Here is a 15025-nt window from a genome sequence, read left to right as displayed (position 1 = left end):
ATACATTCCGTATTCATTTATGGTTTTTGGATGCATTTTTGTTCTCATTTAACTGAAAACGGCCTTGATTTAAAAAAAAAAAAGGGAGGAGTGGAATTGGCACGCCGCGGGTCCATCTGGTCTAATTACTTCTGGTATTTTGAAAGAAGAAATCTAAACCTGCTGAGACATTAAACTTTGAGAAGTGACTTCTGGGCCCATTGCTGGGAGTCGGGGCTCCGAGCTGGATTCTGGGCCTGGAAGCCAGGTGCTCCCAGCAGGCCTGGACCTCAGGCCAGGCCCGGTCCCTGCACCCGTCTCCAGAGCCAGAGGCCCAGGACTGCTCCCCGAGGAAGCCACCCTGAGGACGGAGCTTCTGGGAAATGGCAGCAGCGGTCCCTGGTCCTCCCGATTCAGGGAGGTCAGTGACTGTCTCGTTGCTGGGGCGCAAGACCTGACACCCACAAATCAAAGGAGGAGAGGTTTATTTTGGCTCACAGTTTGTAGAGGTGAGTCCCAGGCAGGGTGGTGTTGTGGAGGAGAAACAGTCCACGGCAGGCAGGCGGGAAGCAGAGAGGGATCAAGGGAGGAGGAGGGGACAGACCCTCCAGGCCACGCCCCACTGACCACCTCCCCCCACCAGGCTTCCGCTGCCTGCTTTGCATTCAGCTCTGAACCCATCAGAGGACTAATCCAGGGGTGAGCGCGACACCCTGTCACGCAGTGCTCTTCTAAAAGACCAGCTGTGTACCCATGAGGCTTTGGAGGGGACAGACATCCTGTAGGGCTGGTGGCCCTGGGAGGAGGCTGGGGTGGGCACTAGTGTGCCTCCTTTCCCTCCTCTGCTTCGGGCACTGACCAGGCCTGATGCGTGGACCAGGGCAGGGACGGAGCAGCTGGGGAGCTGCAGGTCTGCGCCCTGATGCTGCATGGGGCTGCCTGCCCATGGGACATGCGGTAGGAGGAGCCATTCTGCCACTGTCCCAGAGGCTCTGAGCGTCAGCTGCCCAAGTCTGCCAGATGCCGGGGAGGCCCCAACCCTCGTGCCCGTTTACAAGATGGGGTGACTGAGCTCCGAGAAGCAAAGTGCTTGCTTACATGAGATGTCACAGAGAAATCGAGGCCAGGCTGGGCTGGGGATGGAGGGACGGGGTCCCCAAGGACTGTGCCCTGCGAGGTGCCCCGGCATGTTATTGGAGGTTACAGAGTATGTTGTCGGCCCCTCTCACAGGGTATGACTGAGGTCCTGGCCACGGTGCAGGCTGCCCGTCCTGAGACAGCCCCCACGGCCCTCTGTCACCGGTCACTTGCTGATGGGTAACAGTGAGGCCCGCCCCGTCCACCTGGCCAGAGGCTTCAGGCTCCCCTGCCCGCCACTTTTCTGAGAAGTGCCCCCTTTAATGGCCTAAGCTGCCTCTGTTGCCTCTCGGTCACTGGCCCCCCATTTCCCCGCCCAGAGACTGCAGTCCCCCCTCTTCGGAAGCACCGTTTGTGACATGTTGTCTGTGTTTCCGGGCATCTTAGCCAGGGCCACGACCCCCTCTTCATTCAGGGGGTGACTCCGAGACTGCCCTGTCACTGCCTGGGAGCTGCTCCCCCACAGCTCCCCATTTAATCTACAGGGTGGCGGGGCCAGGCGGGGTCCAGCGCATTCCACAGAGGTGGAGAGCGGGCCCAGGCTGCCAGGGATGGCCCAGGATCTCGGCCCGGAAGAGGCAGCGCCTGGTCACTGCGGGTGTGGACAGCTCGGCTCGGCCCAGGAAGGGCCGGGCTGGAACTCGGGCTTGGGGTTCCTGCTGCTGCTGGGTACCTCAGGAGCCTGCCCGGGGTGTAGGTGGGGGAGACAGGCGGGGCTCAGGGAGCTGGGGGCTGGGGCTGCCGCGGCCTCCCGGGGCTCCCTGCTCTCCTCTCCAGAGCCCACGTGTGTCAGCGTGGGGCCTGTCCATGGGACTGACGGGACAGCCACGCAGGAGCCGGGGTGTAGGGTTGGCAGCCCCAGTGACGGGGTGGCCCCATCAGAGGTCCCACTGCAGCTCTGCCCTCCGATCCCCACGGGGCCTCAGGACAGGAGCCCGCACTCGGCCAGGGACAGAAGTGCTTGGTGCCGGCCCTCGCTGTGCTGCCCTGCATGCACACACTTGTGCACGCTCACACTCACAGCACACTCACACATACTCATGTGCATTCACACATCTGCTCACACACATGCACACTCACACCTTCATCTTTGTATGTGTGTGTGCACACTCAGGCAGTATTCACACTCATGGCCACACATGGGCACGCATTCTCACATTCACGCACACACTCCTGCTCACACGTGTACACTCATACTGTTCACACATACCCAACGCATTGTAGGCACACACGCTCACACACGTTCTCACTCACATTCGTATTCACACACACTTGCACAGCCCTCCCTTCCGGCTCTTGTGTCCCCCCAGCCCCTCGCACTGCCCAGAGCCCCTGCCGCTGCACACACGTGCCCTGCGCACACGTGCCCTGCGCACACGCGCACCCTGGTCCCCTCGTCGTGTCACCGTGGCCGTGTGCCTGGCTAGGGGTGACACTGGACACTGCCCAGCTCCACGTGGCCTGGGCCCTGTCAGCACCTCAGGCCCGTGGCACCCTGGCCATTACCTCCCTCCGCTCCTCAGCCCGAGGGGCACAGAGAGGGGCCACAAGGCTGACCTCTCATCGGAGCTGGGCAGGTGACAGCGGGGTGTCCCAGGAGAGGGGCTGGTGCAGGTGTGCGCTCCCATGGGGACCCGGGCCTGACCCCGGCCCATTCCCCGAGCTACAGAACGGAGTGCAGCCTCCCTGGATGCTGCGGGCTCCGAGGAGGGGCGCGGGGCAGTGACAGGTGCCATCCTCACCTGGAAATGGCCAGGGAGCCCGTCTTTGTGTGTGTGTGTGGGGGGGGCAGGCCGAGCACACGTTGGGGGACAGCATGTGGAGGACCTGGCTCTTTTGAGAGCTGGGGATGCTGTGCCAGCCATGTGGGCAGGCCCGTTACTGTGTCACTGTACCACTGTGTGGGATGCGGGTGGCAGAGGTTGTCCAGAGGGGAAACAGCGCAGCTGTCCACCGTAAGAGGCCCCTTCTTCCTCCCTCCCTGACCGGCTTCCCCACCGAGGGGGAAAGGGCAGCCTGAGGTGGCAGCAGGGCTCTCGGGATCAGGCTGCTGCAGGGGGTGTGACACCCTGGGCCTGGCTTTGCCTCGGGGGCCTCATCAGTGAAATGGGCTCAGAGCCCTCCTGAGGAGGGGATGCCCAGCAGCTGGGAGGACTCCTCATGTGTTCGGTTCTTGGTCCTGGGTCCTGACTGCCAGTTTCTGGGCGGGGCTGTGACCTGGAGGGTGTGTGTGGGGGGCTGCCAACTTGCAGCTCCCCCCACCACCTGGCAGGGAGAGCGCCTGCCTGTTCATCCTTCATTCACTCACACCTTGAGCAAACCCTTCCTGAAACCCACATGGGCCCAAGCCTCCTGTCTCTGGGGCCTGAGGGACTCACGGGCAGATCCGCCCCGGGTCTGTCCTGGAGGGGTCATCACAGGGCACTCGGGGTGGGGAGTGGCTGCCTGTGCTTGTGGGAGAGACATGATCAGGGGACGTTGCAGGAAGAGGGCAGGCCTTAGTGAATAAAGGGTCATGGACCACGGGGAGAGGCCAGGGGAAGCACTCAGGGGAGGACAGGGCTGGCCATGCCCAGGAGACGGAAGGTCACTGTGCAGCCCTCTGGCGAACTTAGCAGGGAGTCGGAGCAGGATGGTCTGCAAGGTGGGCTGCCTAGGACCGGCCGGAGGCCACCACTGAGACGGGCACCTGTGCTGTCCGCCCCAGGGTCCTCCCCCATCCACCACTGGGTCGGCCCCGGATGCAGGAGCCTGGAGCCCGGGTCCGAGGCGGGGCCTCCTGAGCGGCTGCACATGGCCACAGCTGCCTGCGGGGCTCTGCTGAGAAGCACAGAGCTCCATCTCCTGCTCGGATTTTTGTAATCTGGGAGGGCAGTGAAGGGTGCCGGCCCTGGAACCAGCATTCTGGGTCCGAGCCTTGGCCGTGTCTCTTGGTTGCTCTCCTGGCCTCATCTGCAGCTGTCCAGCGGGGACGGCTGGGCAGGGATGGGCGTGAGGGTCGAGCCCGGCTGCTCTTGGAGAGGTCTTCGGAGCTGTGTTCGTGTGGGGCCCCTCCCGAGTCCCCTCGGTCTCCCATGTAGGGTCCCCTCTAAGGGCTTGCACCCTGCCTGGCCCCAAGTCCCCACCGGGCTGACCCCACCACGGCCCTAGACCCCAAGATGGCAGGTAAATGAGCAGACAGGCAGGGTGGCTGGGCCCAGGCTCCTTAAACAAGGGGCCACACGCCATCCTGTGGAGACGGCGCCCCAGGCCGGCCAGCCCTGCTTTCGCCATTTGCTGTCTGTGAGCGTCCCCCACCCCGCTGCGGTGAGAGAAGCCGGGATCCACGCTGCGGGGGAGCCCCAAATGACTGGCGGTGAGGAGGTCATTGATATTGGCTAAGCGGGCTTAATGAGCTGGCTCGGGAAGGCTTCCACCGCGCACAGAGAGGCTGTTAAGGGGTTAACCTCTGAGCACTCACGTTGTGTTCAGCGCTCTGTTAAAGTTTGAATTAATTTTTCCCATGGGTTTGTTCACATTCTAATTTTCAACTAAATGAGACATCTGTTTCAGAAAAGGAAAATTTGCTCCGGTTGTCATGGCAACTATCATTCTGTAAGAAAATTATTCCAATGGTTACTTTAGAACAGAAAGACAGAGATTCAGGACATAAAGCCGCGTCCCGTGCTCAGGCGGAATTCTGAGTCATCCTCCTTGGGGCGAGAGGTGCCCAGCGCCATGGTGGCGGGGGAGGTGGGTGGACAGAGGAGGCGTGGCCTGGCAGCCCGGCCCTGGGGTGCGGTGACAATGCTCCCGGGCACCCAGCTTCAAGGCGCAGAGGTGCAGAGTTCTCAGACCACAGGTGGTGGCCGCTTGGCTGGCAGGCCCCTGGGAGCCCCTGTGTCCTGTCCCAGAGATGATCCCGGGCCTCGTGGGACATGGAGGGGACATTTCATCGTCCAGCAGTGGCTGAGAGGACGCAGCCCCAGTGTCACCCCTGTCTCCTGGCCCTTGAGCACCAGACAGAGATTGTCCAGCCCCAGGGGGCTGCTCAGAGGCGTGGGGAGTGAGGTGGCCCTGGAGAGAACCCTGCCTGCAGGCCACCTCCCACTCCTGCCCGCCCTCTGCAGAGCACTCGCCTGGGGCTGGCTCAGGGCTGCTTTCTGGGAGCCCCGCTGCGGGAGTCGCCTCTTCCTGCTGAGCACCCCTTGCAGCGAGGGGTTCAGTGTTCAGATCGTGGTCACAGAGAGGGGTCCAGCCTCAGGCTCTCTGGCTGTCCCCACCTCCCCTGTGTCCAGCCGTGGGGTACAGCGGCCAGCAAGCCAGGTCCTCCCTGCCCTGAGCGGCATGGTCTGCAGACAGTGCCCTCCTCTTCCCGTCTGATGAGGCTGGGAAGGGAAGGACCAGGCCGTCTGATGTCAGCTGTAGCGTCCTCTCTGCCCATCAGATGGGGGCACAGTGGTCCCTGGCCCTCCAGGAGGTGAGGCCACCAGACAGGACCTGCAGACAATGTGACCAGTGTGCCTGTACCTTTGGGGTGTTCTCATGGCCCCATCGATGGGTAGGGTGGACATGGGGATGTGGGAGGGACAGTGGGGACCGCTCTGTGTCTCCACCCACTCTGCCGTCCACTGCTGTGCAATCCTGGGAGGCAGAACGACCTCTCTGGGCCTCCCCAGCGGTGGCTTGAGTCCAGCCGCCCAGGATTCCAGGTCCTGTGTTTCCAAGAAGCGGGCAGGACATTGTCACCCCAGGGCACGGCTCCATGGAGCTGTGGGCAATATGAAGCCGGGACAGTCAGGGGTTCCCTGGGGTTGGCTTCTGGGGGTACACGGGACCTCTGACGTGTTTCTGAGTCTCCCCAAATACCAGCCCTGCGGAGCCTCGGGAGCACTAACCCCCACCTTCTCCCCGCACTGGGGAGGTGGTGTCCCGTCTGGTAAATATTTGATTAGAATTTTGAAAACCGGAGCCTGTGTTTGGAAGCCAGCGCCAGAAATGTGCTGCTCCTTCCCGGTAGGCTGCCTGGGCCGGAGCTCCCGAGAGGGCCCCGGGGGGCTTTGGGGTGCTCAGTCTCCATGGTGTGTGACGGGACAGACAGCTTCTGGGGTCCAGAGCCGAGCTGCCCGAGAGATGGTGCCGCTCCCCATCAAAATGCAGGGTGAAACCCCTGCCCTGGGCCAAGGCTTTGTCACCCAGCGTCAGCCTGGAGACTGTGGTGATGGTGACGGTGGCCGAGCACTTGGGTGTCGGGCTTGGGGGACGGTGCTCAGTGCTGTGCCGCCTGCCGTCCATTCTTGGGGGCTTCGGGGTCTTCAGACGGTGGGGACTGCTTCAGCATTAAAGCCTGAGTCATGTGGCCTCACACCGGGCCGTCCGGGAGTCCAGGGCCTGTCCCCACCCCTCGTCCAGCGTTTGTCTGCCCTTCCCTGGCCGGTGGCTAAGACAGCACAGGGACTTCTGCCCCCGAGCAGTGACCAGTGTGCCTTGCTTGTGCTGCTCTGTGAGCCCCAATCCCAGGAGATGAACCACCGGCCCGATGGTGAGGGCAGAGAGCATCGTCTGGGTTTGATGATGTCTCCGTGGACCCTTCACGTCACCCTGGGCTCCTCTGATTCCCTCATGGTTCTCAAAGGGTGTTCCATGGAACCCCCGGGGGGTTCCCCACAGGCGGGTTGGGTGGCAGAGACATTTGGGTTAGCAGAGTGGGCCGTGGGACTTAGGGGGCAGCTCTGGGCACAGGAGGGGCCTGACCACACCCTCAGGCATAGTGTGTGCACAGGCAGGAAGCAGTCACAAGGTGGCCAAATCCCAGCACCGGCTCATCTCTGAGAGTCTCGGGCTCCTCATCTGAAAACTCAAGCCTTTAATTCATGGGGTGCTTGTGACCCCCCCTCATGTACTAGGACAGGGCCTGGCACAGAAGGAGCTGTGTGGGGCCTGCTGGAGACAGTGTCCTGGGTCCTCAGCTGCCTCATCCATAGAACAAAGGAGACCTGCCCGGCCTGCCTGGCTGCGGGGGTGGAGTCCTGAGGTGGCACTGACCCTGATGGTGATTGTATCAGTGTGCAGGGCTGCGTAACAGCCATCACCACCAAGGGAAATGTGTTCACCGTGGTTCTGCAGCCCAGCAGTCTGAAGGAGAATCTCTCCAGGCCTCTCCTGGCTCCCAGAGGCTGCCTGGAGTCCTCCCCAGCATGCCTTGGCTTCTAGAAGCTTCATCCAGTCTCTCTGTCCCTCCCTGCCTTGCGCATGCTGAACCTCTACAGCCCGGGTCTCCGTTTCCACATGGTTCTAGGAAGGACACTGACCACTGGATGTAGGGCCCACCATCCCCCAGCCTGACCTACTTTGGCTTACTGTGTCTGTGGTGGGGTGGTGGGGGCCCCATTTCTAACGAAGCCACATTCACAGGACCAGAGTTTGGCCAAGTGCCTTTTCAGGGGCGCGGTTGGGCCCATGATGGTGGTGATGGTCACGTAACAGCGGTGGTGGTGGTGATTTGGCTGCGCTAAGAAAACTGAGTTCTCGCGGCGCGGAGGCTGGAGACGCGCTGGCACTTGGCGTCTTGGTCTGCAGAGGTGTCTGCTTGCTGCTCCCACGGGAGGGCTTCTGTGTTGGTGGTGAGGAGGTCAAGGAGGTGGAGACAGTGATGGCAAGGGCCCTGACCCTAGAGTCCATGTGGACGCTCACAGTCATTTAGCCCGAAGGGTGCATCTCAGGCCCTCACCAGCACGCTTTCGTTGCAAGTGACTGAAAACCACGTCCGGGTGGCGTGCTTTACTCCCCCCTCCCTCCTCTTCCCTTATCCTCTCTCTCTGTGTCTGTCTGTCTGTCTGTCTGTCTCCCTTTCATGCTAGAGGTTGAGTCCAGGGCCTCACACATGCCAGGCATGTGCTCTACCGCCAAGCCCTGCCCCAGCCCCTGGCGGGCGTCTGGTGTGGTTTGATCCAGCTGTCTGCCCCGGGACAGCTTAGTACCCGTGACAGCTCCCAGCTGATGTATACACAGGGATGATGGTGTCTTCTTTCCGGGTTCCCTCTAACGGGATGAATCTAGGTCCCCTGCTCTCCAGGACCTCACGGAGGGGAGAGGCTGGGTCAGTGGGGCTGGGGGCCGGAGGCTGGAGTGGCGCCAGCCTGTCTGGGCTGCCTGGCCGGGGCTCTCGGGACAGCAGTGAGCGTCCTCCTCCGGAGTTCGTCCTCCTCAGTGCAGGCTCTGCTTCCTTCTGGCTGGCCGGTGTCCTGGCGTGTCTCCGCCCCTGCCGCGGCTGTTTCCGGTGCTGAGCTGGTCCCGGCGCTCCTGCCGTGGCCTGTCCCCTTCCCGTGCCCAGCCCACGCTTCGGGCTCTCGCTGAAGCTCACGCTCTTCCTCCCTAGGCAGCCCTGGTTCTACGGCTGGGGCTTCAACCTGCCGCGAGGCCAGGCCCTGCTGGAGAAGTGGAACCTCATTCCCGAGGGCGTGGACGTCCTGATCACCCACGGACCGCCGCTGGGTAAGCCCGCTGCCCCAGGCTGCGTGCCCGAGTGCCCTGAGCCAGCAGCTCACAGTGAGGCTCTGCGGGCAGCGGGCTTCACCTCCGTCCTGCCGCTCGCTGTCCACTTCCGCCTCCCTCCCCCTTCTTTCCTTGGCCTTCTTGCCCCCCTCATTTCCACCTCCCACTTACCACCTCATCTGTCTCCCCGTCTCCCCGTCCACCCCCGTCCCTCCATCCGCCCATCCACTTCCGCACCTCCCATCCAGCTGCCGGCCCATGCATCGGTCCACTCACCCCCACCCGTCCATCTGTCTATTCATCTGTCCACCCCCACCCATCACACAGACCCCACAGCCCGTGTTGGGGATGCCTGTGTGTGCCAGGCGTTCCAGGAGAGCTCTGCCTGGGTGCTGTGAGTGACAGCGGGCTGAGGCCCTGGAGCCCCACCCTCCAGCCCTGGCACACACCGCGGATTGAGGATGCCCAGCCTTATATACGTGGGTCCCAGTGCCTGGGCAGCAAAGCTAATTGCTGGACGCAGGTGGGGCTCAGAGAGGTTAATTCACTTGTTCAGGGTCACACAGCTGGCAGGCAGCAGAGTCTGGGATTTGAACCCGTGTTCGCCCCACGCCTGCTCCTGCCTGTTTCCCGAGTCTCTCCTCCGCCTGCCTTCCTTCTCCCATGGTCCCCTGTCCCTCTGCCTCGCTCCTTCCCCGCTCTGGCTATGTCCCTCACACATCTTTCATCCCTGGCTCCAGCAGCCTGGCTCTGTGAGCCAAAGCTCCCTGCCCCCTTCCCGCAGTTGTAGAAACCCGTGTCGCCCACCCAAACAGAGCGGGGCCCAGCACCCTCACTGTCCGCTCCGAGTAATCAGTTTTCCCCGTTTGTGTAGCCATGTGAGGATAATAAGCAGCCGCCATCTGGGCGGCCGGGGGAGGCTGGCTGCCGAGCAGACAGCGCGGCCACGTGAGCTGGGCGTGCTGTGCTGTGGGGACCGGGCGTGCGCTGTCCTGGTCCCCCCGTGCCGTTAGGAGTCTCTGGGAAGGCGGAGGCCGTGCCCCGGCTGGCCGGCCACTGTGGTGCCCTCGGGGCTCAGTCTGCTCATCTCTGCAGTGGGCAGCTGCTGCCCTCGAGCTCCCTGGGCGGCAGTGGTCGGGGGCACTGGCGGGCGTCCAGCACCTCTCCTGGCCCTCCCTGCCCATCACTGCCCCCCTGTCTTCCTACGCAGGCTTCCTGGACTGGGTCCCCAAGAAGATGCAGCGGGTGGGCTGCGTGGAGCTGCTCAACACGGTGCAGAGACGTGTGCAGCCACGGCTGCACGTCTTCGGCCACATCCACGAAGGTCAGTAGTGGAGGGGAGCAGAGGGGACATCCTGTGCTGGGGGCTCCTGGCTGGGCTTGCAGGGGTGCCGGCCTCCCGTCATCCCCGGGCTTCTCCCCCGAGTTCTTCCGCCGGAAGCGGAAGAGCCCACTTGCGCTGTTGGCCTTGTGACTGTCACCCACACACGCTGTCAGTGGACCATGTCCAGCCTGAATGCGACAGGAGGGTGGACACAAAGTCCTGTGGACTGGGGATGTCGCTCCCCCGAGCCCTGCAGCTCTGCCTTGCTGCTAGTCTGGGAAGCCTTTGGGAGATGCCGGGGGTTTTCAGAGGAGGGGTGTTTAGGTCGTCGGGTGGAGGGGGCACACTGTGACTTCCTCCAGGCTGGTGGCCCCGACCCATCCCTTTCATCCCCGGCCTGGCGGGTAGCAGGTGCTCAGTAAGTGCACGGGACCTGCCAGCCTGCCTGAGAGGCCTCCGTCCTGGGGGCTGGCGCCACGACTCGGGCGTGGCGAGGGTCATCGTCCTGGTCAGCAGGGGCGCTGCAGTGAGAGGCCCGGAGGCGACTCCCGCCCTGGTCCTGCCCGGCCCTGCCCTGCCTGCTGCGGAACATGGCCTCTGCTGTCAGAGCTCCGGCCTCCTCCCCAGAGCTGAGCGCGCCAGGGGCTCATGGGCTTTCTTTTGCCCCCTTTGGGCATTTTCCCTGCCTGTCCAGGGCCTCCCACCAGGAAGCCTCGGGGGCCTCCGGGGTGTGAGGGCCACTGTGGTTCTCCCAGGGCTATTTCTGGACCCGCTGACACTGTCTGAAGATGGACCAGGGCTGCTGGGCCTCTGCGTGTGCCTGGTCCCCACACACCATGTGGTTTCCCAGTGCAGAAGCAGACGGGCCTCAGACGGCCCCAGGGTCTCTGCAGCAAGTTCTCGGCGGGCAGCGGGGAGCAGGCCACACCTGCCCCTGGGCAGCAGGCAGGCAATCTAAGGCCGAATCCGAGAACTGAAGGGCCAGGCCTTCGGTGTGGGCTAGCAGTGGGGCCGGTGTTTCCAGAGGCCCTCAGCTCTGAGGCTCGGTGACCCAAACCACATCCGGCACAACTGAGCGGGCGTGGTGGGCTCCAAACACTGGGGACAGTGTCCTTTCCTGCTTGGAAGAGATCTGAGCTGAAGGACAAGGACTCGGGAAGTCGAGGCGGTAGGAGGCGGGTGTGACGGGGAAGAGAAGGCTGGGACAGTGGCAGTGATGGTGATTATGACAACGAGACGATGATGGGACAGTGGTGACGGCCATCGTGACGTTATAGAAAGTGATGGGGATTATGGAGATGGGCGTGGTCATGATGGTCATGATGGTGATGGTCATGGTGCAGATGGTGTACGGAGGAAGGAGATGCTGGTGGTGGTGATGGAGATGCTGGCTGTGACGGTCAGGTGGCGGCAGCGGTGATGGAGGTGACCATGGGGGTGGGCTGGTGGTGACACAGAGTGATGTAATGCTGGTTGTGCTGATGTGGAGGGATGGCGATGAGGAGGTGTGAGGTGAGCAGTCGTGGTGCTGTGGAGACGGTGATGGTCATGGTGACAGAAACGATGGCAGAGGTGATGGGGTGCTGAGTGTGTCCCACGTGCCGGGCACTGGCCGGAGGACTTGCTGGGTGACGACCCCCTGTCTGCTGCAGCAGGCTTGGGAGCGCTGTCCTGACCAGTTCCATGGCACAGATGTGTCAGCCCCGTGAGACCCAGCGTCCTCGGGCTTCTACAGCCGCCACGGCCGAGCTGCTTGATCATGGCCTGACTGGCGTCTGTTCATTTTCCAGGCTACGGTGTCATGGCGGATGGGACGACCACGTACGTGAACGCGTCGGTGTGCACTGTGAACTACCAGCCCGTGAACCCGCCCATAGTCATCGACTTGCCCACACCCCGGAACTCCTGACTGTCCCCTGCTGCCCAGCCCCGCCTACCTGCATCAGCCGTGTCACCTGGCCGAGCACTGATCCCCTGCCACGCTCCTGTCCACGCAGAATGACCTAGACACCCCTGCTGGCCGGCCGTGGAGACCAGCCCCTGGACGGGTCACGGCCTGGGAATGAAGGAAGTCAACCCCCTTTGACTTCAGCCTCTGTCACCTGTCATCGGGACCCTGCGTGGCCCCAGTCGGGCGTGTGCTCTTTACTGTTTTTGCCTGGACCTCCAGGAGGACCTCACTCGGGCTCATGGCCCATCTTGCTTGGGGATCACCTGACTGGTCACCCCGCTCTGCTGGGCACCCTCGTTTGGGGAAGCTGCAGCACTTGGACGAGCTCTGGAGATGGTTGCACAAATGTCCCTCTGTCCCAGAGGTGTGTGGCTGCGAGCCCCAGGATCGGGGATGCTGGGAGTTTTGGAGCCGGGGCCGGGCAGCCTTTCCTCTCCTGCCAGGCCGGAGGAGGCCGACGTGGCTGTGGCCTAGGCCTCTGAGGGAGTGTTGGGGACATCTCAGGAATTGGGGCTGCACCTGGGAGGCCCCACAGAGGTGGCCTTGCAGTTCCCCTTTATCTTCCTGTGGGTACCCTTGCTGATGTGACAGTGGCCTGAGCGTCCCGGGCTGTGCTCAGAGCCTGGATGTGGGGGGAGTTGGTTCCACAGGGTGAGAGCTGTCTTCATGTCGAGAGTCTGCTGGAGGGCTCCGAGTCATGGTGGAACAGGGCTTGGTCCAACGGGACTGCTCAGCTCTGCAAATCACAGCAGCCCAGAGGGTTTGTGGGTCAGCTGCGTGCACACCCCCCCAAACGAGTCCACATGTGTCCCCCACTGCTGACCCTCTCGCGGCTGCCGGCACAGGTGGGTCCTGAGCTCCTGCAGCAGCACCCTGGCCGGCTCCCTTTCAGGGGCTGCGCTGGGGGTCGGATCTCCAGGGAGCAGGAACCATCCGGGCCAGGCGAGGGCAGGCTGAGCAGGGGCAGAGCCTGTCTTTATTTAAGATGTTGATATTTTGCTTGTCATGAATTATTTTTACATTCGTTTTGATTTTAACAATATGTTGCAATTGTCTTCTGTCTGTGTTTTCCACCCCCACCCCCACCTGGCTAAGGAGGAGCGCTTTGCTGCCCCGGGAAGCAGCCTTCCGTGGGTCCTTTATCATCTCCTTTCATGCTGAGACAGTCCTGCGAGGCTGGGAGTGTTGTCCCCATTTTACAGATGAGGCCAGGAAGGCCAGAGAGGCGTGGTAACTTGTCTGGAGGCAGCGGCCCGGAAGGGGCGGAGGCAGGATTTGAACTTCAGTCTCCGGCTTCAGAGGAGCCCTCATTTTGCCACTACCCAGAGTTCGCTACCCGCAGAGCAGGACACGCATGGATCCAGGGCTCTTTTGGTTTTATTTTTGGAGGATGCTGTTCAAAAGCAGCCGTGGTTCCTCAAACGCCAGAAAATCCTGAACTCTGAGCCCAGCATCCTAGGGCTGGAATTTCTTCCCAGCTTGACAGAGAGCTGGGTCAGGCGTTCAGGAGCACCGTGTTGGGCGGAGTCCCCTGTGGCCTTGGGCGGGCCCCCTGTGGCTGAAGTCACTTGGGTTAGCCAGGGGACTTGACAGAGTCCCTAAGGGGATTAGGACCTGCCCTGAGTAATGGGGAGAGAAGAGAAAACACAGGACTGTTCGACTTGCCTCTGCTCAATTTCTATGCGGACCGAGAACTATAAACTTTAAAGAATAAAATGTTTTTCCTAAGGTATCTTCAGAATATGGTGTATTTTTATGTGGAAAAGAAAGTTATGAAGGCAGCTGTTACTTTAAGAGAAAATTCATTAAAAGTCCTTGAGCTATGAAAGATGGCGGGAATGCCCCTCAATCATTTTGGCATAACTTGATTGTGGCTGTAATTTTTTTTTGTCAAGCATGTCAGACAATAAAGTCTTTGTACAAAGGGAGTGAAGTCGGCCTGGCGCGTCTTCCTCTGGGCGTCCTTGCCTGTCCCGGGTGTGCTGAGGTGGAGCAGCCCTGGGTCCCGGGCAGAGCTGTGTCCACGATGTCACCCCGTGCCTGCAGCACCTGTCTGTGGGTGGAGGGGTGACAGGGCTGGTGGCACAGGCAGGGGTGTGCCCTGCTGTGTCCAGAGACCTTGACTGTCTGATTTCCCAAAGCGGATGACCCGAGATGGCCTTAGCTCTGGACTGTCCCTAGAGGTGACGTGTCCAACACAGCCATGGGAAGTCCAAAGGGCCAGGCACTGCCTGAGAAGTGCACCGGTGGGCAATGACTTCAGTCTAAAAGCCCCCCAAGCTACAAGATGTCTGCCATGTATATCCATCTGTCTGTCTGTCCATCCAGCCAGACATTTGTTCACTCATCTATTCATTGATCCATTCTTCTGTAATCCCATCTGTTTGTCCCCCCATCTCTCCATTCACCCATCCGCCCATTTGCCTGCCCACCTGCCAGGCTGTCCACCCATCCACCTACCCACCCATCAAATTATCCATCCATCCACCACCCATCCACTTACCCACCTGTTTAACAAGCCATCCACCCACCCATCTACCCACCCACCTTCCCACCCATCTAATGAGCAATCCATCCGTCTACCCACCCACCCACCCACTCACAGAGGGAAATGTCCAGTGGCCTGGTGGGCAAATGGCCTGGAGGAGGAGTCCCTGGAGGCCGCCCAGGGAGGTGTGTAGCGGCAGCAGGCCTAGCCGTGGAGACACGAGGTGCCAGCCCCTCCATGACGCTCTCCTGTGCCCACACTGGCCGCCACCAGGGCCTCAGGGGTGCCCACAGCCAGCTGCCTGGGGCCTAGAGCTCCTATCAGTCTTGGGGTCAGCGTGAGTCTGCAGGGCTCCCGCACAGAGCAGGACCCCTCTGAGGCTGCCGCTGGGGTCGCTGTCACTTTGCAGGTGCCGCCTTAGGGCGCTGGGTGTGGAAGTGTCCTTGTCATCATGTTGCGGTGCTGGGGATGGAGCCCAGCCCTGGGTGAGTGCTCACCCCTGGGCCATGTGCTCAGCCCCCCATAGCCAGGGCAGGAAGTGGGTGGTCCAGGAGGTTCCAGAACCCCCAGCTCGGATGGGGTCACTGTCTCACTCACAAGGCAGAATTCAAAGGCGGAGTGAAGAATTCTGAGCACAGAGCCGGGTGGGTGGTTCCTGCCCCAGCAGAGGCCC

The 15025-nt window shown here is 61.9% G+C and overlaps 1 protein-coding gene across 3 annotated transcripts in view; it reads left to right on the top strand.

Moving 5' to 3' along the window:
• Positions 1-13792, top strand: part of Mpped1 (metallophosphoesterase domain containing 1) — a 58934-nt gene extending 45142 nt beyond the window's left edge. For all 3 annotated transcript variants that reach the window (XM_063243857.1, XM_063243855.1, XM_063243856.1), the window contains 3 exons: positions 8474-8589; positions 9800-9913; positions 11704-13792. In XM_063243857.1, the coding sequence (XP_063099927.1) occupies positions 8474-8589; positions 9800-9913; positions 11704-11822 (349 nt within the window). In that variant the 3' untranslated portion in view covers positions 11823-13792. The remainder of the gene's footprint in view (positions 1-8473; positions 8590-9799; positions 9914-11703) is intronic.
• The last annotated feature ends 1233 nt before the right edge of the window (positions 13793-15025 follow it).

This window comes from Cavia porcellus, unplaced genomic scaffold (genome assembly GCF_034190915.1).
Source record: "Cavia porcellus strain 051 isolate PalLab524CR breed Dunkin Hartley unplaced genomic scaffold, mCavPor4.1 scaffold_40, whole genome shotgun sequence".
Classification (NCBI taxonomy): Eukaryota; Metazoa; Chordata; class Mammalia; order Rodentia; family Caviidae; genus Cavia; species Cavia porcellus.
The sequence above is the reverse complement of the archived record's forward strand: the minus strand, read 5'-3'. Positions and strand labels throughout refer to the sequence as shown.